Source organism: Gorilla gorilla, chromosome 7 (genome assembly GCF_029281585.2).
Source record: "Gorilla gorilla gorilla isolate KB3781 chromosome 7, NHGRI_mGorGor1-v2.1_pri, whole genome shotgun sequence".
Lineage (NCBI taxonomy): Eukaryota > Metazoa > Chordata > Mammalia > Primates > Hominidae > Gorilla > Gorilla gorilla.
In genome coordinates, this window is record NC_073231.2 from 147,013,824 (window position 1) to 147,036,943 (window position 23,120).

The 23,120-nt window shown below is 53.2% G+C and overlaps 1 protein-coding gene across 11 annotated transcripts in view; it reads left to right on the forward strand.

Moving 5' to 3' along the window:
* Positions 1-23,120, forward strand: part of DENND3 (DENN domain containing 3) — a 67,445-nt gene that overhangs the window by 35,585 nt on the left and 8,740 nt on the right. For 9 of the 11 annotated variants that reach the window (XM_004047573.5, XM_019032428.4, XM_055349366.2 and 6 more), the window contains 8 exons: positions 1,042-1,145; positions 2,038-2,237; positions 3,840-4,361; positions 11,362-11,621; positions 12,755-12,925; positions 14,238-14,367; positions 16,882-16,989; positions 21,265-21,404. In XM_004047573.5, the coding sequence (XP_004047621.2) occupies positions 1,042-1,145; positions 2,038-2,237; positions 3,840-4,361; positions 11,362-11,621; positions 12,755-12,925; positions 14,238-14,367; positions 16,882-16,989; positions 21,265-21,404 (1,635 nt within the window). The remainder of the gene's footprint in view (positions 1-1,041; positions 1,146-2,037; positions 2,238-3,839; positions 4,362-11,361; positions 11,622-12,754; positions 12,926-14,237; positions 14,368-16,881; positions 16,990-21,264; positions 21,405-23,120) is intronic. The other 2 variants (XM_019032429.4, XM_055349362.2) reach the window with 1 other exon arrangement.

Consider the following 23,120-nt stretch of genomic DNA (forward strand, 5'->3'; position numbering starts at 1 on the left):
TCTCCCTCAGCCTCCTGCCTCGGACTGAGCTGGGCTACTGTGTGTCTCAGCGGCGGCTCCTTTTTTGCGGCAGCTCCTTTTTTTGCTAGGAATGTCCTGTGGTTGGGACAGAGTGCGCTTTGTTCTTCTGTCCACCTGCTACTGAGCATTGGGGTTATTTCTGTTTGTGACTATTACAAAAAAATAATCACCTTGGGGGCTTTGCCCTGGCAGGCGACTGAAGCTGCCTGAAGAGCCCCTTGATCCTTTGGGGGTTTGTTTTTACAGCTTTGGGGTGGGCCGAGAACAGCCTTTCTCTAGGGTTGGTTTATAGCCTAACCCATCTGCTAAGTGATGTACGCTGCCCCGGGTGTCTCCTGAATGGCTGGGGGGTCAGCCAGGGCCCTCCGCCTTGGCTGTTGGGAGCGTGACTGGCTCTCTGCCCTGTGAGCTTGGAGAGTTGTTTTGCTTACAGCTTCCCAGTCGTTCTTTGGTTTGATGCAGTTTCGCCATATGACTGGGCAGCTGGGTATTCAGCAAAGGCTTAGGGAGACCCTGATGCAGGCTCCGGGAGCTCCCTGTATCATTCCCTCCTCTCCAGAGCCCTGCCCGAGGCTTCCAGCTGCCTCAGCCTCTGTGAGCTCCCTCCATGCCCTCCGTGCTGGAGCTGCACCAGCCACGAGCCTGCCTCTCGTCCAGCATCTGAAAACAGTCGTTTCCTCTTTTTTATCGAGTTTCCTCATAGTTTATGTCAGGAGGATATGTCTGAGCCTTGTCTACTGCCTTATGACCAGAAGCTTGTGTCCACCTCTTGTAGCTATGATGAAATACTCTTTTGTTCATGGGGTGGGTATGTGGGACCCAGTGTGTGAATGTATGGCAGCCATTTCTTCTCCTGTGTGAATGAGGAAGAGCAGAAAACCCTCGAGTTCATTCACTCAGTCAATATCCACTGGGTGTGAGTGGTGATGCCCAGTTCTGTGCCAGGAAGGCTCAGGGGCTTTGGAGCAGGGACCTGGGGAGTCGGCACAGCCCAGTGACCAGCCCCTCTGTCTTTTCCAGGTCTTAGACACCTACATGTTCCATTCTTTTCTTAAAGCCCGGCTCAATAGGAGGATGGACGCCTTTGCTCAGATGGACCTCGACACCCAGTCGGAGGAGGACAGGTGCTTCACTGTCGTGTTTTGGATCCGCAGCTCTTTAGGAATCACAGTGTTCAAGGACCTCAGTTTTATTCGAATGAGTAAATGAGAAAGTCAATGGGAAATGCCTTGTGCTTAGAAACTCATGATGAACTGGGCGACAGCTAGGAAGCTCTTCTCTCCACGTTTCTACTACTTTTTTTTTTTTGAGACGGAGTCTAGCTCTTGTTGCCCAGGCTGGAGTGCAGTAGCTCAATCTCCGCTCACTGCAACCTCCGCCTCCTGGGTTCAAGCGATTCTCCTGCCTCAGCCTCCTGAGTAGCTGGGATTACAGGCACCCACCATCATGCCCAGCTAATTTTTGTATTTTTGTAAAGATGGGGTTTCGCCATGTTGGCCAGGCTGGTCTTGAACTCCTGACCTCAGGTGATCCACCCACCTCAGCCTCCCAAAGTGCTGGGATTACAGGCATGAGCCACCACTCCTGGCCTGTTTCTACTTCTTGAGGGAACGCTTGAAACGTGCCGGATGTTAGCATGCTCCCTGTGGTTTGTGGCCCTTGCGTCTTCCTCGGTGCTGCTCTCTCCCATCTCCTTTCTCTCTTCCCACCTGCCCCCATCCTCAAAGCCTGCTGTTTTCCATCTCTTCCTTGCTCTCTTCCTGAGCCCTCTCCAACATGTGTCCGCTGCAGTCAGGGCCCCTGTTGGCTTATGCTGGTTTTTTCTGGGCTTGTGTCTGGGTCCCCCTGAGGCTGCACTTGGTGAGATTTGGGCAACATGTTCTTACCAGTCTGTTTTCCACTGGTGTCCAACAGTGTCACATGCTCTTCATCGCACTGGGAAAAATGCTTAGTTTAGGCTTATTCTTCAATCATTATTGTGTCTATAAACTAAAGCGTTGCTTTTTCTTACCCCAGAATAAATGGAATGCTTCTAAGTCCAAGGAGACCGACCGTTGAGAAAATAGCCTCCCGGAAGTCCTCGCACCTGCCTGTCACCCACAGGCGCATGGTGGTCAGCATGCCCAACCTGCAGGACATTGCCATGCCTGAGCTGGCACCCAGGAACTCCTCGCTCCGGCTGACGGACACCGCAGGCTGTAGGGGCAGCAGCACAGGTGAGGGCTGCCCCCCACCATGGTGCTGTGTGTCGGTCCCACCGTTCCTGCACTGCAAGTCATTGAGCAAAACTGGGACTTGTTTCAGGAGAGACGAGTGGGCTTGTTTTAGCAGCTGAGTTATCTGAAATGTTTAGAATATTCATTTTGCCAAGGTATGCCTTCTAGAAAATTATTTCTTGTCTGTATTTTCTGCCACCCAGTGTCACCGCTAAAGATAACGGGGGCTCGGCATGGTTCGGCATCCGTCACAGGTGTAGGCTGTGCCTGTCTCTGTATGTGTGGATTGCATGTGTATAAATACATATTTACACATCCACACGTGTGATAGGAGGCAGGGAGCACACCAGGCACTTTCTAGAGCCGGAGCTGTGAAGGAGCCCAGTGCCCCTGCCCTCGTGGAGCTGGCATTCCAGGGCCAGGGCTAAAGTGAGCAGGGCCAGGGATGGGGAGGGGGCTTGACTGTGGTTGGGACATTTCCACAGAGATGGGACTGCATGGAGAGGCCAAGCCCAGCCTCGCGCCTTCTTGGGGAGGTACGTCCTGTCCCTAGTGAATGGGAGAAACTGTCGGGAGGCCGGGGCCTTAACCCCCAGGGCACCTGCTGCTGCTGTCTCGGGCCCAGGCAGCAAGTACCATGTGACTCCTCCTGATCACTGTGCTGGGACCCCAGGAGCTGCACGAGTGACACCTTGATGACCCCGAGGGCTATGGTCTAGCAGGGGCAGTGCGCATGAATGACAGACCACGTTGTCTTTATCAGCTGAGCGCTGGAGCTCAGAGCGAACATTCTGGAGGCCACTGTGGGGTCCAAGCCTTCTGCCCCTGGCTGTGTGACCCTGGGCAGGCAGCTTCACCTCCCTGGTTCTGCGGTTCCTCTGTCAGTCTGCCGCTGGCAGGTGCCCTGTGCCCACTCACCCTGGGAGCATGCTCCGCTTTCCCTGCCCTCGGAACCTTCCCCTGGAGCCCCCATGACCCTCCTCCTGCTCTCTTGGTCCTCTGGAGCTCCTGGGAGAAGAGGAAACCCAGTACCCAGTTGGTGCCTAGCTCCTGGAGGGCCCTTAGGTAACATCTATAGAAGGAGTTGGTGCAAGACACACACCTGGTTGAAGTTTGGCTCAGGCACTTAGTCGCTGTGTACCTGGGACAAGTAACCCAGGCTGTGGAAGCCTTGGTTTCCACATCTGTAGAACGGGACTATAGTAATAATACCCCTGTCCTGAGTTGTCTTTAAGGTAAATGAAACAATGGTTCTAAAGGGCTTCATCCTGCCTAGCAAGTACATCTTGGCTTAGGCTATTAGCTTCATCCTCAAATACAGCCTCAGTACCCGATACCTCAGTAGTATTACTAGTTGTAGCAAACCAAATTGTTCAGTGAATGCTAGCTGCTATTCTCCTTGAGGTACCATGGAAGCAAAGTGAGGGTTCTCTCATGCATCCCAGGGGGGTGGGTGTGTGGAGCTTTCTGGAGGGAGCACACCCATTCTCATTTTATTTTGCATCCAGAGAAACATTGTCCTTGACAAGGTGATGTGACAGGGACACGTGTTCATTTGTAAGGTCTGTGCTAATGGTCTCCTTTTCCCCCTGAATGTTTTAGTTCTGAATGTCACGCCGAAGTCCCCATATACATTCAAGATTCCCGAAATCCACTTTCCGCTGGAGAGCGAGTGCGTGCAGGCATACTATACCCACTTTGTCTCCATGCTGAGCGAGGCCATGTGCTTTCTGGCCCCCGATAACTCTCTGCTCCTGGCCCGCTATTTGTACCTCCGAGGGCTCGTTTATCTGATGCAGGGACAGCTGCTGAACGCCCTCTTGGACTTCCAGAATCTGTATAAAACAGACATACGGATCTTTCCCGCTGATTTGGTGAAGAGGACGGTGGAATCCATGTCTGCCCCTGAGTGGGAGGGGGCTGAGCAGGCGCCGGAGCTGATGAGGCTCATCAGCGAGATCCTGGACAAGCCGCACGAGGCCTCGAAGCTGGACGACCACGTGAAGAACTTCAAGCTGCCCAAGAAGCACATGCAGCTGGGCGACTTCATGAAGCGGGTCCAGGAGTCAGGGATCGTGAAGGACGCCATCACCATACACCGGCTGTTCGAGGCCTTGACTGTAGGTAAGAGGACGCCTGGCACCATCACAGATTTTATTATTTAGAGACAGGGTCTGGCTCTGTCGCCCAGGCTGGAGTGGACTGGCAATCACAGCTCACTGCAACCTCCACCTCCTGGGCTCAAGCAGTCCTCCCACCTCAGCCTCCCGAGTAGCTGGGACTACAGGTATGCGACACCGTGCCCGGTTAATTTTAGCATTTTTTGTAGAGACAGGGTTTCAGTATGTTGCCCAGGCTGGTCTTGAACTCCTGGGCTCAAGTGATCCACCCACCTCGGCCTCCCTAAGTGCTGAGATTACAAGAGTGAGCCTCTGCGCTGGGCCCATATATTTTATTTTACTTTATTTATGAGATGGAGTCTTGCTCTGTCTCCCAGGTTGGAGGACAATGGCACGATCTTGGCTCACTGCAACCTCTGCCTCCTGGGTTCAAGTGATTCTCCTGTCTTAACCTCCTGAGTAGCTAGGATTATAGGCATGGGCCTCCACATCCAGCTAATTTTTGTATTTTTGTAGAGACAGGGTTTCACCATGTTGGCCAGGCTGGTCTCAAACTCCTGACCTCAGGGTGATCCACCTGCCTTGGCCCCCCAAAGTGCTGGGATTACAGGCGTGAGCCACCGCGCCTGACCCTATATATTTTAAATACTTAACGACAGTGGTCAGGTAACAGCAGTGGTGAGGTAAGCTGCCAGCAGGTGGCAGGCAAGACCGCTGCAGCACCGTGGTCTTTACAGTTGCCCTGGGCACTTACCTGGGAACGGGTGTGGTTGGCGGGGCCCTTAGGCAATGTGCCTGTCCTGAGATCTTATACAGCCTGTCTCCAGGCTGGGCTCTGAGCTGCGCTCTGTGTGGGTGGAAGGGACGTAGAATTGCTGATGGGAGATGAAGGCGCTCCTTGTCCGGGAGAATTGCTCAGCATCTACACAGAACCATGGCCTCGGCTGAAATGCTGCAGACATGCAAAAGCAGGGGCACGGGACAAATGCCAGGGTCCTGCGCCCAGGCTAACACCTGCTGCGTTTCCCATGGAGTGCAGTGGGCTTGTGCTTAGACCCAGCGGGGGCTCCGTGTGCCTCTCTCCCTCCCTCCCCAGAGGGAGTCACTGTCCCAAGCTGGAGCTTTCTTTTCTGGCCATGTTTTTATGCATTTACTACAAATGGATGCACCTGACACAGTACCTAGTGGTCGTGAGTTTAAACACAAAAATGGGAGAATGGGAATTGTCACACCGTATGTTTGAGTTTGCACGTGCTGTTTTACTCATGGTGTTTTCAAGACGTATCTGTGTTGCTCCACATCCGTTGGGTTCATTCACTTCAACCACTGCCTGTGCTGTATGTAGTGTGTGGGCACCATTTGTCCACCTGTTTCACCATCAGTGGTGTCGCACCTGTTTCCTGGAGTATGTGTGGGTCAGTTCCTCTGAGATGTGTACCCAAGGCCTGCTTTGAGATGTGAGAACCGTCAGTCGGGCTTGGCGGGGGCCGCGCCTCCATGCTCCCAGGCAGCACACATTCCTCAGTCTCGACTCTCGCCCGTTGTGAGCGTGCAAGGATGCCACACTGCTGTCACAAACAGTGCACGTGCTTGGAAGCAGTTCTGGTTTCTTTTCTGTGAGCTGTGTTGTCATGGTCTTTGCCCATTTTTATCTTGGGCTGCTTCTCCTTTCCTTAGGGATGTGTAGGGCTCTTCAGGCCCTTGGGAAAAGCTGTCCTGGTGACAGAGGCCCGGCAGGTCGCTCTTCCGGCTGTGAAACAAGCGCTGCGGAATGCAGTTTCCTTGCCTATCGTGCCCGTGGGCTCTGAGGGATGTCATGGCCGAGTGTGTGTATGAGTGTGTATGTGTGTATATGAATGTGTGTGGGTGTGAAAATGTGTATGTGTGTATATGTGTGAGTGTGCGTGTGTGTGCGCGCTGTACCTCTCCCTGCGTGGTGAAGCCATCAGATTGTGCGCTCACTGATCCCTGTTGTTGAGTCTGATGAGGGTGAGCTCAGAAGCCATCAGATCATGGCCTCGCTGGTCCCAGTTGTGGAGTCCGATGAGGGTGAGCTCAGATGCTCTGTGGTCACTCCCTGTGCTGTGCTTCGGGGACACTGAGATGATGCACCAGCCAGGCAGGGCAGGGTGGGCCCCACTTCCATCGAGCTCCTGCGGATGATGAGCACCACCCAGGAGCCACCTGGGGGGCAGGGCAGGGGCTGAATCCCACTGGGGGTGACTGTCTCTCACATGACAGGAGTCCAGGGCATGCATGGCGGCTCCTCCGTGTCATCTAGCGCCAGCTCCTTCTGTCACTCCTCTGTGGCCTGGAGCGGCCTGCTGTCTCCCGGTCACGAGCCAGCCCGTGGGCATCAGCACCGCAAGAGCAGGGTCCGTCTGTCTTTTCAGGCACCCCCACCCCCGCCACACAGTGACTTCTGTTTCCTCTCATTGGGCAGAATCGTGTCATGTGGCCGCCCAGTTGCAAGGGAGCCCGGGAAGGGTGCGTGGGCCCTGTCCAGCAGACCTGGCTGCTTGTGATAATGCCATCAGTGGCCCTGTTGTCACTTTGGCCTTGCTTACGTTGCCGATTAGGTTAGGAAGTGGTCTTGATTCTGGGATATGTGAGCCTGAAGTTACCAATGTAAAGCAGCACCTAATACATGTTTTGGCCAAATGGGCATTTGTTAAAAAAAAAACAAGGTTTGGTCAGAGCTCAATGTCACCATCTTTGGACGAATTTATGTGATATAAGAATACATCAGAGATTTTATTGAAAAAAATATTGCAATTTCATCATTACATACTTTAATGGCAAAATATGCTATTAACAGTGCAAGGCCAATATGCTCCCTGTTGCAGCTGCCTGTGAGGTGGCCTTCCCCAGGGACGCTGACATGTCTGCCACCTCCAGCATGGCCGTGCAGAAGCAAGACGTCCATGGGCAGCTCCAATGGTGACGTCGCCTGCACGCCACCTAGCTGAGCAGGAACAGTTGTATTGGAGGCGTGTGGGTGACGAGAGAGAGGTTAACGGCTGGTGTTTGTGTGAAACTGGAGACAAATGAGGACTGGGCATTGTGTCTACGTGGGTGTGTGCAACAACCGCGTGCATGACAGCTGCTGTGGATCACATGGGCTCATGAGTGTGCCTGGTGTCCACAGATGTGCACAGTGGTCATAAGTGTGCAGTGTTGGTGTGTGTGCACAGTGGCTGTGGGTGTGCATAGTAGCCATAGGTGTGCACAGCGGCCATGGGTGTGCAAAGTGGGTGTGCACGGTGCTGGGCGTGCAGTGTCTGTGGGTGTGCACTGTGGTAGGCATGCACAGTGGGTGTGCACAGTGGCTGTGGGCATGCATAGTGGCTGTGGGTGTGCATGGTGGCTGTGGGCGTGCATAGTGGCTGTGGGTGTGCATGGTGGCTGTGGGTGTGCATAGTGGCTGTGGGTGTGCATGGTGGCTGTGGGTGTGCATGGTGGCTGTGGGCATGCATAGTGGCTGTGGGTGTGCATGGTGGCTATGGGTGTGCATAGTGGTGTGCTGCACAGTGGGTGTGCACAGTGGCTGTGGGTGTGCACTGCAGTAGGCGTGCACAGTGCCTAGATGTGCACACTGTTGGTGTGCATGGTGATGGGCATGCACAGTGGGTGTGCACAGTGGCCGTGGGTGTGCACGGTAGTGGGCACTCACAGTGGCCGTGGGTGTGCATGGTGGTGGGGGGTGTGCAGTGTCTGGGCGTGCACTGTGGTAGGTGTGAACAGTGGGTGTGCATGGTGGTGGCCTGCACAGTGTCTGGGTGTGCATATCGGTGTCTGTGGGTGTGCACAGTGTCTTGGGTGAGCATAGTGGTGGGCACGCTGCATAGGGTGGGTGTGCGCAGTGGTGGTGGGTGTGCACGGTGGTGGGCATGCACAGTGGGTGTGCATAGTGACTGTGGGTGTGCACAGTGTCTGTGGGTGAGCATAGTGGTGGGCATGCTGCACTGTGGGTGTGTGCAGTGGCGGTGGGTGTGCACGGTGGTGGGCGTGCACAGTGTGGGTGTGCACTGTGGTAGCTGTGCACAGTGGCCGTGGGTGTGCACAGTGTCTGTGGGTGTGCACGGTGGTGGGTTTGCACAGTGACTTTGGGCATGCACTGTCTTGTTCTGCTGCAGTGCTGGTGGCGTAGTGTCCACAGGCTGGCTGAGCACTGGTGGCAGCTGCGGTGAGTGTTGCTTCTTGCCTGATGGGACTTCTTTGGTCTTGCTGCTCCTCCCTTGGTTGGGGTTTTCTAGAGCCCTGAGCGCCCTCACACTGAGGTCAGTGCTGTTATCTGTGAGAAGAAGCTGTGTCAGGCTCTGGTGACACACACTTCACCCTGCCAAGCCCCCCAGTAACTGCTGTGGACCAGGTAGCAAGAAGATTTGCCCTGAGTGGCGCAAGGGGCAGGACCCATGGCTGGGGCTCCACACTCAGGGTGTCTGGCTGCTTCATTAGGTGATGGCTTCGCCGATTCACTCTCACTTGCTCTCCTTTTCCTGTTTCTTGGGCCTCTCCTCGCCTGGCCACCTGACCAAAAGATTGTTTTATGTGATGTGATTCATGTAACAAGTGCTTCTGCCTTAAACCCAGAGTCTGTGCCTTGGCTCACGCCTGTGATCCTAACATTTCGAGAGGCCCAGGCTAGAGGATGGCTTGAGCGCAGGAATTCGAGGCTGCAGTGAGCTATGATCACGCCACTGCACTCCAGCCTGGGTGACAGAGCAAGACCCTGTCTCTAAATTAAAAAAAAAAAAAAAAAAAGAAAGAAATACATAAAATAAAAACTAAAATAAATCCAGCAACTTGAACCCCTGGGAAGTGTAGGCTGAGGCACCCCAGTCAGAGGCGGAGGTGGCTGCATTGAGTGGTATTTGTAAAACGGAAGAGAGACTCTGGCAAACAATCTTAGGTACAGAGTCAGGAGAGGACCCCCATGCTCTTCGCGACCTCACAGATGACCTTGCTGCCCAGCACAGGGGCTGCAGAGACCTGGCCTGACAGGCCCCGCCCACTGGGCCACAGCATCCTCCTTCTGTGACTTCTTTGGAACAATTGCACTAGGCCTACAGAGACCCTTACTGGTGCATATTTCTCTTCTGGTTGGATCTGGTGACTAGAAAATACCGACAGGCCAAAAGAATAATTCATTGGGAATCCCGCCACCTGGTGGAGATTTTCGCATAACCACCTGGCTCCTGTGCCGCGTGCTGAAGCCTGCCTTCCCGCTCAGCTCACCCCTGCAGGGCCGGCAGTGCCTGTGACTCGGAAGTGAGATGTAAGAGATGAGGAAGTTTCCTCCTGAGCCTGTGACAGCGCCGACTTCCTTCCCGTGGCGGTCGTCTTTTAGTTGCTGCCGTGACGACTCAGTCGTCCCGGACTCAACTGTGGCCATGATAGTGGATTCCCTAGACAGGCATCGCTGTTGATGCTTTGGTATGGAATCGGAACAGGGCGTGGCGGAGCTGGACCATTAGCCACGTCTTTTGCTGTTTCAGACTCGGGATCTGAGGATCTGAGGATCTGAGGTCACAGGTACTCCCCTTTCAAGCAGCGACCAGCAGGGAAGGCATACCCCAGCTCTGGGCAGACCGTCTGCCCAGCCTCACGGCCCAGGTCTGCTGGCAAAGGGCTTTCCTCTCTGTGTCTCAGTTTCCCCTTTTTAATGAGCCACCTCATAAGGTGGCTGTAAGGATTCAGTGGGACCCCATATAGAGTGGATTCTGGTTCTTGGGGTGTAGCAAGTGTTGCTGGATACAGCAGTGCCATAAGGGAAGCATGTGTGCAGCTCAGCAGTGGCCTGGCCAGGATGTCTCTGCCTTATCGGGGAAGGCGTGCGTGGGCATGCCTACCTGGGTGTTGAGGGATGGGTAGGAGTTTCCTGGTGTGAGCAGGCAGGATGAGTGTGTGTGTGTGTGTGTGTGTGTGTAACAACACGACCTGTTTGGGAGCATGCTTGGTACGGCTGGGCTGTGGGGTGGGTAGGTGGGGCCCAATCTTGGAAGAATGTGGCTGTGGTATACAGAAGCAGCCCTGAGTGTTAAACACGGGAGCGGGAACTCCTCTCTGCATTTGAGAAAAGTGGCTCTGAGTGCCACGCAAAGCAGGCTGTGAGTGCGGGTGGCTCTGAAGGCAGGAGCCACTGAGGAGGGTTTTCCTGTGCAGAACTGAGGGGGACTTGCTGCACGTCAGGGGACGGAGAGAGGGACACTGGGTGGAGGCAGAGCCGAGCAGGCAGGCCAGGGGCTTGAGTTGGCAGGACCTGCCGGCAGGGACTTGGGATTTCCGAGGGGTCGTCCCATCTCCCGCTGACAGATAAGCAGGTTCGTTCCGCGACTTGCCAGGAGTCTCTGTGAAAGGTCGTGAAGCGGGCTTCAGGCTCAGGCTCCTCGGACTCCAGAGCCCATGAGTGCTGGCCTCGTGGGAAGGTTACTGCTTCTCATCAGCGGAGGTGATTTCAGTTGCAGACAACAGAAGTCAATGATTTGCTGGTAACCAAAGAGTGTGGAGGTCGGGCCAGTTACAGGAGAGGCCGACCCAGTGGCAGGGCAGCGGCGCTAAGGATCCAACCTTCCTGGCGTTAGCTTCATCCTAGGACTAGCTCCCCTTGTGACCCCAAGACAGTGGCCACCAGTTCTAGTGATGCGGAAGGTCTTTGCCCCCATTAGAAGAGTGTCCTTGTCCGGAAGGACTTTCCTACCCAAAGGTAAGAGTTGCTGTGACTACCTGAAGCAGGTCCCGTGGCCATCCCAGAGCGGGCGGCTGGAAAGGGCTGCGGGCTCAGCCTAGATCGTGTGTCCCTCCCTTGACAGCTGGACACACCTGGGCTGCCAGGAAGGCCCTGGGAAACCTTCTAGGCAGTTTCCATCCAGCGCCCTGAGTGCTGGCGCCACCTGCTGCCAGGTTCCGGTAGTGCGTGGTTTCATCAGGTCATGGAGAAGCCCTTGGGGCTCCCGAGGTATGTGGCTGTAAGATAACCTCTCTTTTCTTCTTATCAAACTAAGGACAGGAGAAACAAATCGACCCAGAAACATTCAAAGATTTCTACAACTGCTGGAAGGAGACGGAAGCAGAAGCCCAGGAGGTCAGTCTGCCGTGGCTGGTGATGGAACACCTGGATAAAAACGAGTGTGTGTGTAAGTTGTCCAGCTCCGTCAAGACAAACCTAGGTGTTGGCAAGATCGCCATGACCCAGAAGCGCCTGTTCCTCCTAACCGAAGGAAGGCCAGGCTACTTGGAGATTTCCACCTTCAGAAATATAGAGGTAAGGACAGCACGGGCAGACGGCGCCAGACCCCACCTGTGTTTACGAGACAGATGGCTGGAGTGGGCCCTGAGCAGTCTGCCAGCCATGCCAAGTACCAGCTGCAGCCCTTCTGCAGACCGAATGCCTTCCTGTCCCTCAGTTTGCTCATCTGTAAAGCAGGAATAAGGCTGATACCTTCTCAGTGGGTGGTGGAGATTGAATAGTTTGCATATGGAGCATGCTTAGAATGGTAACTGATTCTCTGACACAGCTGACTTGCATCTGGGAGGCAGGAAGTAAGAATGTGGGCTGACATTCTCATTAGGGACAGTAGGACGCCTTCGTTCATCCATGAGATGTTTACTGAGAAACTGCCATGTGCCAGCCACGGTGAGCTGCAGTAGCCCACATTTTCTAGTCACAGTCGGACCTGGTTCATATAAAACATAACAAGCTTATTTTATAACAATTAAAAAATCTTCAAACAGTTATAACATTATACTCTAAAGGTAGTCATTTTCCCTGTCGAGGAAATCTGAATTTCATCCTGATTCCTCTTACGCCTTATAGTTGTTTTCCCAGATTTAAGGGGACTGTAAGAGGCATGTCAGATACACGAATGTTTTATGTGATCACCTGCTGAGTGGTCACAGAAGCCAGAAAGGCAGTCAAGCCACAGCCGCAGCCCATAGTAAATGCTCGGCCAGTAGATCCCCCTCTTGCTGTTGGCCTTCAGTTTATGCTTTTTTCCACACCTGCTTTTCCAGACTTCCTTCTAGAATTCCAAAGAAATGTAAATAAATATGAGGAAAGGGAGATGGAAGTAAAAAAAAAAAAACAAAAAAAACCCAAAAAAAAAACCAAAAAGAGGGAGAGAGAAGTATTTAAGGATGTGAAAGAATGTGCTGCCTTCGGACACTGGGCGAGCCCAGCTGTGTGGGTGAGTGTAGGTGCCGCACCGCAGGTGAATCCTACCTGCCGTCCATGGGAACACTGCCCCTCACCCGGGGCCCTGCCTTCCACATGCCAGCAGGGTGCGTGCCTGCAGCCCATCTGCCTCTTCATTCCAGAGCCCGCTGTGCCTCTGTCTCTGGTGAATCCACGTGTTCTCTGAGTGTGACATTCCTAACTTTTCTTTTCTGCCTCTGCAGGAGGTCAGGAGAACCACTACTGCATTTCTACTTCGGAGAATACCCACTTTAAAAATCAGAGTGGCGTCCAAGAAAGAAGTCTTCGAAGCCAACCTGAAAACCGAGTGTGACCTTTGGCACCTGATGGTGAAGGAGATGTGGGCTGGGAAGAAGCTGGCCGATGACCACAAGGTGGGAGACGCGGGTCCCCTCTGCCCTTTGCTGTGGCTGCCTCAGGGGCCTCTCGCCACCTGTGGGTCCTGTGGCGGTCCTCAGCTGTGAGTGCTCGGGCTCGGGTCTGAGTGTCTTAAGCAGAGTAAGTTTGTCGGACACCATCTTGACAGAAGCATTGAAGATGTGGTCTGTGTGACCCAGCGAGAGGCCTCATGGTGCTACGGAAGAGCATGATGAGAAAACGCAGGGCGGTCTGGGCAGGTGTGGGTGCCCCACTGCCCGCTCCAGACTGGCGACATCCCAGAGAGTGGGGCCTCCCGGGGGTGTACGGTGCTGGTGCCGTCCACACCCGCAGGCCGGAGTTGGGTGTTTTGGGCTTCCCTGCTCTGAGCGACTCTTCACAGTCACAGGATCTGGAATTCGGCAGGGGCAGTACTGCTTTCCTTCCACAGGGCTGAGATGATTTTTCTAGGGATTGTTGTACCTTAATTTACTTTGGGCCAAATTGATAGCTTTGATGATATCAAATGACAATTGCATAGTAATGAAGGGAACCATGGGCCGGTGGTGTGTAGAGGAGGCATCCACGCTGCTCAACGGTGGCACAAGACAGGAAGACGCCTTAGAAAATGGGCAAAGACCACGAACGCGGAACTCACAGAAAGGGAACAGTTCACCAGGTTATGAAGAGGTGTGTAGCCCCACTAATCCTCAGAGAACTGCCGGGGACGATGGCACCCACTACAGTGGCAGTGCTAGGAGGAACAGATGGGGCCACAGCAGGAGGGCTGCTGTTATTACAGGAAGTTCCCGGTCACAGGGCAGAGGGGGACTGGGTCCTTTCTAAGATTCCAGTGCCCTGTGGCTTTTAGACTAGCCATCTGATGCTATACCCACTGGTTTAGCATAAACATAGCATAAACCAGCATAGTCAAACCAAAGCCCGTGGGCCAGTGCACTGTCTTTGTAAGTAAAGTTTTATTGGAACACAGTCCTGCCTGTTTGTTTATGAAATGTCCCTCGGTGCTCCCATGCCGCAGTGGCAGGCAGTGGGTGATCTCAGCTGAGACTGGCCACAAAGCTTGAAATGCCTCCTGCCTAGCCCCTTCTAGAAAAGACTGGCTGAGCCCTGGTATAAACAATCAATATTTGTCTTAAGTAAGAGAAGAAATATATGACATAAAATCCAAATTCATCCGTGATTTAAACTCTTCATGTCACTTTGGAAAAATGCATTTTGGAAGGATTGTCCTGTGTGTTGCAACAAGGTCTCCGGTGAACTGATCTTAGTGATTCTTGCTGTTTTGAAACGCACGTGTTTCTGTTCTAGGACCCTCACTACGTCCAGCAGGCGCTGACCAACGTCTTGCTGATGGACGCCGTCGTGGGCACACTGCAGTCACCAGGTGCCATCTACGCTGCCTCCAAGTTATCCTACTTTGATAAGATGAGTAACGAAAGTAAGATAAGCCCGTTCTTAGCGTGGATCATTGTCCTGATTACACGCCTTAAGTGATTTTATCTGGTCGATGTCTGTTTTATCAAGTAGAACCGAGCCCAGATCCCCCAGTTTTTCCTTTTATATTTGTAATTTACTCTCGAGTCGCACACCTTGTCCGGCATCTTTCCTTCCTTCACTGCACAGTGCACCTTGGAGCCCCTTGCGCATCCAGTTGAGGCACCTCGTCGTTTTAATGTCTGGATAGCATTGCAATGTACACTGCAAGCATTTGTGGTGATTCGTAGTTACAAACAACAGCCTTTCCTCTGGCTGGCTGAAGCAGAGTAGAAACCTGTGGGAGGTTGTGGAGCGGCTCCTGGAATCTCTGACTGGTGGGGAGCGGGTGTCTGGGACTTGCAGTTAGGAACACACCTGCTGAGAAGCTGGGACCCTCTACACAGCTGGCCTGTTGACGGACGGGCTTCACCGCTGCATGAGTGAGGAGAGGCCCTGCACGTCAGGATCCGCTTTTTTCTTGATTGGGTCAGCTTCCCCAGACAGGAATCCTCTGACTGTCCTGTAGATTTGCATCTGGCTCTCGCATTCTGGAAGCCATAGAGGCTGGTGCTGGACTCCCATTTTTTTCTTGTGAAAGGTGATCTTCAAGCCTAGGGTTTTCTGGTCTTCTTGTGACTGAGTGATAGACACCGTTCGGGTGAAGGACGTCTGGTCTGTCCCTTCATCAGTGAGTGAGCACTGGCGTGGCCTCTGTGTTGTGGCTGCTGTGAGCATTCATGTGCAAGCTCTGGTGTGCACATCTGTTTTCATTTCCCTTGGGCGTAGATCTAGGGGACTCTGGCTTTTTAAAAAGTCGCAGAATTAGGAACAAACCTCACTTACGTGTTTATTTCCTTGGGCACAGTTTGCTCTCTTTGTGGTATCTGTCACCAACTGCAGGACCTCTGCCACTTTCTGGGTACAGAATCCCTCTCCCACGTGACCCAGAGGGACCTTGAGCTGCAGCAGCAGCCGGGCTGAGTGGCTTGAAGGAGCTTTTGTCTGACAGTCCTGGAACCAGACATTGATTGCTCTTTTCTTTTTCCTTGGGAGCAAAATCAAACAAACCCCCTACTTCAGCTGTTGATCTCATTCCAAACTCATGCCTAATCTCTGTCGGGCATTTACAGGAAAGCCTTCTAACGCCTCTGTTATCAGCGCATGACGGCAGACGAGGAGCCGCCATGCTGGTGTCACTTGGTGTGGTGCGCTGGCTCCCGCTCCCTCGTTACAAATCCGGAAACATTTTCCCATGTGTAAAGCTCAGGACACATGAGCCTGAGCTTAATTTAGTAGCTTATGGTCAACTCATGATGGAAGGTCTCAGACTGTACAGAATTAAATAATACCCGAAGATGTCATAATCCGAGGCAGGAGCTGAAGAGGCGTTGGCCGCGGCCAGTTGGCTTTCACCGCAGCCCGGTGTAGCCCGCCAGCCTCATGCGGAGTCCTGGTCGACCCCTTGCTGACAGTGTGATCTTCATTTGATCACGGATGTCGATGTGTGTCGGTTTCTTCATCTTTCTTTTCTCAAAATGGGGGTAACGGGACCAATCTCATCAGGTTGCTATGACAGTAACAAAATGATGGAAGAGAAGCACTTAGGGGGCAGGCCCTGGACGGCAGGGACTGAGGGAGTCCTGGACGCAGGAGGTCGAGGCGCCCGCAGGGGCTGGCAGGAGGGACCGCAGAACAGGCTGGTCCCAGGGGCCTCCGGGCAGCAATGAGGAGCTGTGTCAGAGCAGGCTGTCCCCAGGGGCCTCCAGGCAGGAGGCCGCTTTAGGTTTTGCCTGGAAACATGGATTGGATGGCAAGAGCAGCATCAGGATATCCTGAGGAGCAGTGGCTTTGAACGGGGGGCGATGTTGCACCCCCTCACTGCGGAGAGGCATTTGACAGCACCTGGAGATATCTGTGGTTGTGTGTGAGGTACTACTGGCATCTCGTGATGCTCAACATCCCATGGCACACAGGATGCTGGGCATTCGCCCACAGCCAGGATTATCCAGCCCAACACGCCCCTGGTTCTAGGCTGGGAAACCGCGCTCATGGGTTAGGTCTCTGGGTTTCATCTTGGGAGGGCTTCGTTATTGAGGAGAATTTTATATCTCCGCTTTGCTGGGCACTGTGTCATGTTTGGGTGTAGCTAGAGATCAGATGGGATGGCTCAGGAGCAGAGAAGAAGGCTGTGTTTAAACAAAGGCAGCTCGAGGCATAGGGGCATGGGGGTGTGGTGTGGACACAGGTGGGGGATGCGCCTGGCCACTCACTCGCACACCAGGTGACAACCAGGAAAGGAGGCCGAGGGTGCATGGCTTTCTTTCAGTGCCCCGGGTCCAAGAGACCTTCGTCTTCACAAATTAGGAAGTTTTACCTGCAAGCTGATATTCTGCAGAAATCAGAGTGCGTGAGGCCGTTGCATCGCGTCTGTTTCCTTGAGGCTGCGACGTAACACTCCAAGTGTCTTGTCTTTCAGTGCCCATGACGCTTCCGGAGACAACCCTGGAAACACTGAAGCATAAAATCAACCCCTCGGCGGGGGAGGCGTTCCCACAAGCGGTGGACGTGCTGCTCTACACTCCAGGTAAGGCCCCTCTGCCCGCTCCTCGCTGCCAGTTTTCAGCCAATCTGATGCGCTTAGGTTTGGGTTCAGGGTCAGCCCTGAAGTGAAAGGGGAGCCAGTGTCACGGGATAAGTGGGGACAAGGTGCCTGTTGCTTTCTGAGGTGAAGTGCTGAGTGACAGGTGTGCAACTGGCACGACCGCTCCATGGACTCAGCCTCATGGTGACTGGAGCCAGAGAGCCCACGGGAGATGGAAATGGGGCCAGCACTTGAGCTCCCGCCCCAGGGCTGCCGTCCCTCACCTTCTAGAGCAGTCGATGGTCATGCTAGCTCTTTCTTTTTTTGAGACGGAGTCTTGCTCTGTCACCCAGGCTGGAGTGCAGTGGTGAATCTTGGCTCACTGCAACCTCCAACTCCTGGATTCAAGTGATTCTCCTGCCTCAGCCTCCCGAGTAGCTGGGACCCCAGGCACCCGCCACCATGCCTGGCTAACACACTGGCACTTTCTAAAGCACTCTCGCTCACATCGTTTCCGCAGAAGCTCTTAATCGGATCCTCTTGTCATGGTGATAAGGTGATGGCGCCTCAGATATTTGTTGTCATAGAAACTGGAATGACAAGGAGTCTGTGTGGCCCTGAGCGGCCCTGAGTGCCTGCCAGTCCCTCTTCTCCGCTGGGTGCGGCTGAACCTGCCTCCTGTGCTTGGCTTTCCTGGGACCCTGCACGCCGCATCAGGGTGGTGGCAGGAGAAGGAAATGGGCGCGGCCAAGGATCTTGGTATAAAAAAAGATGGCTGTCATGTTGCACGTTGAAACTGTGGAAAATACTTTAATTTAATTTTGGCTTATGGACAATGCAGCAGGGAAGCTTATGCTGAGGGTTTACAGTGTGGAAAACAAAGGAATACAGTTCTCGGCAGAAAAGATTTGTATTTTTTGTGTATTTTTTATTTTTTTGAGTCAGGGTCTTGCTCTGTTGCCCAGGCTGGAGTGTAGTTGGTGCAATCATGGCTCATTGCAGCCTCAGCCTCCTGGATTCAAGCGATCCTCTTGCCTCAGCCTCCTGGGTAGCTGGGACCATCGGCTTGTACCACCAAATCCAGGCACGTGCCACCGAAACCAAGTGATTTTTAAAATTTTGTGTAGAGACGGGGTTTCGCCATGTTGCCTAGGCTGATCTCGAACTCCTGGGCTCAAGCGATACCTCTCCACCTTGGCCTCCCGAAGCGCTGGGATTACAGGTGTGAGCCACTGTGCCAGCCCAGAAGGGATTTTTAAAATTGTCACTTTGTTTGTTGCATCTGTGTCTGCAGGTGTCAGCCGTAGGTGTCAGGGATGCAGATGTAGGTGTCACCCCCTCTCACAGGCCATGTCCGCGGCTTCACAGAGCACCTGGCCATTCACACACGGAGCTCATGCTTCAGGTGGGCAGAGAAGCTGTGTGTGAAGCGATTTCCCCATAAGAGAGTTTTTCTCTCTTCATGGCAGGCCAAGAAACCCAGGAACGCGATAGACCCTGTCTGAGTGAGCAGGCAGCGTCATCAGGGCCGCCCCGCCTGAGGCCTACCTGATGTGTCTAAGCCGGGCTCTGTGCTGACTTCGCCAGAGATAACTCCACAGACCAAGACACTTTGACCATGGCATTTGAATACATGGTATTTTTAGGTCCCAGTTGGTTTCCCTGAAATGAAACTCACTCTGGGCTTCCTGTTGTGACGGGCGAGGAGTTCAGGCGGCTTCCCCTCCAGGAGCATCTCGAAGGCCTGCAGAGAGTGTGCAAAGCAGCCGTGGAGAATGGGGAAGCCGCCTTTTCCTGTGGCTGCCGATTCTGGAAGGGGTGGCCGAGAAGCTGGTAGCCGAGCAGGGCTTTTGCAAGCCTTGTGAGATTGCAGGGACAAGAGGTGGGGTCAGGCCCCATCAAGAAGGGGGAGTCTTGTTACTCCCATTAGCTTGGGGCTGGGTCTCCAACAGGTTCCTAGGAGTTAGGAGAACCAGCCCTGAGGCCAGGCCACAGGTCAGCTCAGGCTCTGCCCATGGGGAGCATGCCTCTCAGAGACGGCAGTGTCTCACCCATGGGAGCAACAGACCACTGGAATCGCACCCCAGAAAGACCGGGAGGCCTGCCCTTCTGGACTCAGGACGGAGGCGGCACTGCAGGGCGGGGGGTCCCTTGAGTATCCTCAGGGGAAAGGTGAAACCTCGCCCCTTCAGACTGCCCTGCGGTCAGGCCCAAGGGGGCCGAAATCTCAACCGGTGGTAAAAGGCAAATGTGAACAATGAAAGCAAGCAGACTTCTAGGTGATAGGGTAGAAGAATATTTTCATGACTTTATGGTAAAGAAAAAAATGCATACATTATATATAAAATACTAACCATAAAGGAAAAGAATGTTGAATTTGACTATATTAAAAGCAATGACTTTATTATTTTTATTTTTTCTGAGACAGGGTCTGGCTCTGTCACCCAGGTGCAGTGGCACGATCACACCTCACTGCAACCTCTGCCTCCTGGGCTCTAGCGATCCTCCCCCCTCAGCCTCCTGATTAGCTGGACTGCAGGTGCACACCACTATGCCCAGCCAATTTTTGTATTTTTTTTTTTTTTGTAGAGATGGAGTTTTGCCGTGTTGCTCAGGCTGGTCTTGAACTCCTGAGCTTGAGCAATCTGCCGGTTTTGGCCTCCAAAGCGCTGGGTTAGAGGCGTGAGCCACCACAACTGGCCAAAAGCAATGATTTTAAAAAGAAGACACTTTTTTTTCCTCCTTTCAAATGAGCTGGTTTAATTCACGGTGACACAAAATTGAAGGTAGAAGACCAAAGAGCGCCCTCTGGCAGGCTCAGGTGGGAATGACGGGTGAGAAGCCACTAAAGACGTCACGTGACACTGTCAGATTTTTTTTTTTTTTTTTTTTTTTTTTTTTTTTTTTTAAATTAAAAAAAAAAAAAGTTTATGCTTGAAAGTGCAACAGGCTCCAGGGCAACGCTCACTCTAGCTGAAGATGGCAAAAGCTGTCCTGGCAGGGGTGCCGGTGTTGAAACAGGAGTGGAGTCCAGGCCGCCACCGCCCAGGCAGAGGGAGCAGCGTGCTTTCCGCCAGGGGTCTTAGTTCCAGCTGTGGCTGGGCCTCCCTGCGGCCTGCGCTTTCGGCCCCTTGAGGTTCTGGTCTGTTTTGCTTTCTGCTGGAAACCTCATCATCCCTGTCCCTCTCCTGGGCCTGCTTCTTGGGCTGTCTCAGAGGCTTCTTGCCATCTTCATGGCCGGACACGGCGCCTACAGCCCCTTCCCCAGTCCCTGCCACAGGAAATGGACAGAAGACACTTTTGAGAGGGTGAAAATGTAAGCTGCAGACTGGGAAGGATCTTTAAAATGGGTGCTGCTAAAATCATTGCTTTTAATGTAGTCAGATTCACCAGTCTTTTGCTTTATGGTATTTTTATATGTCATACGTAATTTATGAATACAGCACCATGGAGTCAGTTAGGGGCTCGTATCCAGAACACCGGAACAGCTGGCCGGGCGTGCCTGTGGTCCCAGTGAGGCGGGAGGGTGGCCAGAGCCCTGGACTCGGAGCCTGTGGTTTGCTGTGATCGCACCTGTGAACACTGCTGCACTCCAGCCCGGGCAACATGGCAAGACCTCGTCTATTAAAAAGTAAAAATAAAAAAAATAAAAAAAAATAACAGCCACAAACTAGGGAGAACGAGACACAGACACTTCCCACAAGAGGGCATGGGGATGGCCAGTTCAAGCCATCAGGCTCATTAGCAGTTAGAGAAATGCAATTAAACCACAATTTAAAAGCCAAAAGCTCCACACCCTAAGAATGGCCGACATTAAAAAGATGGACGCCACCAAGTGCTGGGAAAGACGCGGAGCCCGCTGCACATGAGGGTGTGGGGGACACCATGGCCCCTGCCGCCGTCTCTCCAGCTGCCCTCCCTCCCTCCCTCTGTGTCCACCTGCTCCTCTTCCAGTTCCCTCTGCCTGGCTGTTTCCTCTAGTGAATGCTCACTCAGCTGGCAGGTCCTGGCTTAGCAAAGCTCACAGGCATTCGGCTCTGCGTCTGCCTGCGGCTCTGCCCCTGTCTTTGTGGCCCTCTCACCAGCCAGCTGCCCCCCCGACTCTGAGCTCCCAGAGGGCAGGGCAGCCTCTGCCTAGGCACGTCTTTGTATGTCCAGCACCTAACATGGGCCTGGCGCTTAGGAGGGCCCAGGAGACACCTGAGTAAGGGCACCAGTCACCTGCTGCTCCAGCAGAAGCGTTTCCTCCTAACAGTTTTGTGCTGCTCTCCTCTTTAGGGCATCTTGACCCAGCCGAAAAAGTTGAAGATGCTCACCCCAAGTTATGGTGTGCTCTGAGCGAAGGCAAGGTGACTGTGTTCGATGCTTCTTCATGGACCATCCACCAGCACTCCTGTAAAGTAGGCACTGCAAAAGTGGTGAGTAACACGAAGTGTCAGGAAAGAAGCCTCTGAATTCACGTGATTTCTGAAACCCAAGTGTGTCCATCCATATTCGACAGTAGGATACAAGCTATTCCACAGCCTCACTCAGTTTCTGTAAACAGGGGGTCTTAACGTTTACCTGGAGTTTTCAAATTAAATGTAAGCTTGTTCCAAACTTCTACTTACACGTCCTTATTGAAGGAGAAGATAATGGCTTTGACTTTCTCATCTAAAAACAGATTTCGGGCCCCCATCTAAAAATAGATTGCAGGGGCTCACACCTGTAATCTCAGCACTTTGGGAGGCTGAGGTGGGTGGATTGCCTTGAGCCCAGGAGTTTGAGACCAGCCTGGGCAACAGAGTGAGACCCCATCTCTACAAAAAGTACAAAAATTAGCCGGGCATGGTGGAGCGTGCCTGTAGTCCCAGTTACTTGGGAAGCTGAGGTGGTAGGATCGCTGAGCCCGGGAGATCGAGGCTGCAGTGAGCCAAGATTGCGCCACTGCACTCCAGCCTGGGTGACAGAGCCATACCCTGTCTCAAACAGACAAATAATAATAATAATAATAAAATAATAAAAATAGACGTCAGTTCTGTGAAGTGGAGCCATTGTGGTCTCTGCCTGCTTATTAGAGGCTTCACACTACCCTTTGGGAACAATTTCCTTCTTTTTTTTCTTTTTTGAGACAGGGTCTTGCTCTGTTGCTCAGGCTGGAGTGCAGTGGTTCAGTCATGGCTCACTGCAGCCTCGACCTTCTGGGCTCAAGTGATCCACCTCGGTCTCCTGAGTAACTGGGACTACAGGTGCACGCCACCATCCCTGGCTAATTTTGTATTTTTTGTAGAGATGAGGTTTTGCCATGCTGCCCAGGCTGGGAACGATGTCTTCCATCCTGTACTGCAGCACTAAGGTTCCCAGGGACCAGGGCCTTAAAACGAACCTGCAGTGTTTCCTGGGAACCCTGGTGTTTCCTGGTGGCACAGTGGTTACTGGGTCTCTTTTGGAGCAAAAGAGGAGACAGCTGCCTCTGCAGTGACTTGAGTGTTATCCACCTGTCCCCACGTGCCAGGTGGCAGAGACCAGGGCCCAGCAAAACTCAGTGTCCACTCGTCACACATTATTCCTCTCATTTAGAGCAAGCTTGTCCAACCTGTGGCCTGCAGGCTGTACGTGGCCCAGGACGGCTTTGAATGAGGCCCAACACAAATCTGTAAATTTTCTTAAAACATATGTTGAGTTTTTTTTGCAATCTTTTTCCTTCTAGCTCATCAGCGATTGTTAATGTTAGTGTATTTTATGTGTGGCCCAAGACAATTCTTCTTCCACTGTGGCTCAGGGAAGCCACAAGAGTGCACACCCCTGATTTAAAGCAAGTTTGAACTGTTTCTGATAATTTTAAAACAAGTACAACTGTTAATACATTTTTAGTAGTGTGTCCTTGGCAGTGCCATGGTGTGTCGCTTCTTCCATGACCATGGTATCTTGAGTGTGGAAGCTGGGATTCCTGCCCTGCTCATCCCTCCAGGCCCCCAGCGGCCCCTCCTGCCTGCAGACCATCATTTCTTGGGGATTTTCCCTGTTTGCCCGTCGGTGCTGTGAGCTGCCCCTCCCTGCGGATCTGTGTGCGCTTCCCTGTCGCCCGAGAGGCTGCTGAGTAGCTCCCCGTGCTCTGCGACCCCACACTCCCCCGCACCGTGGCCTGCGCGCCC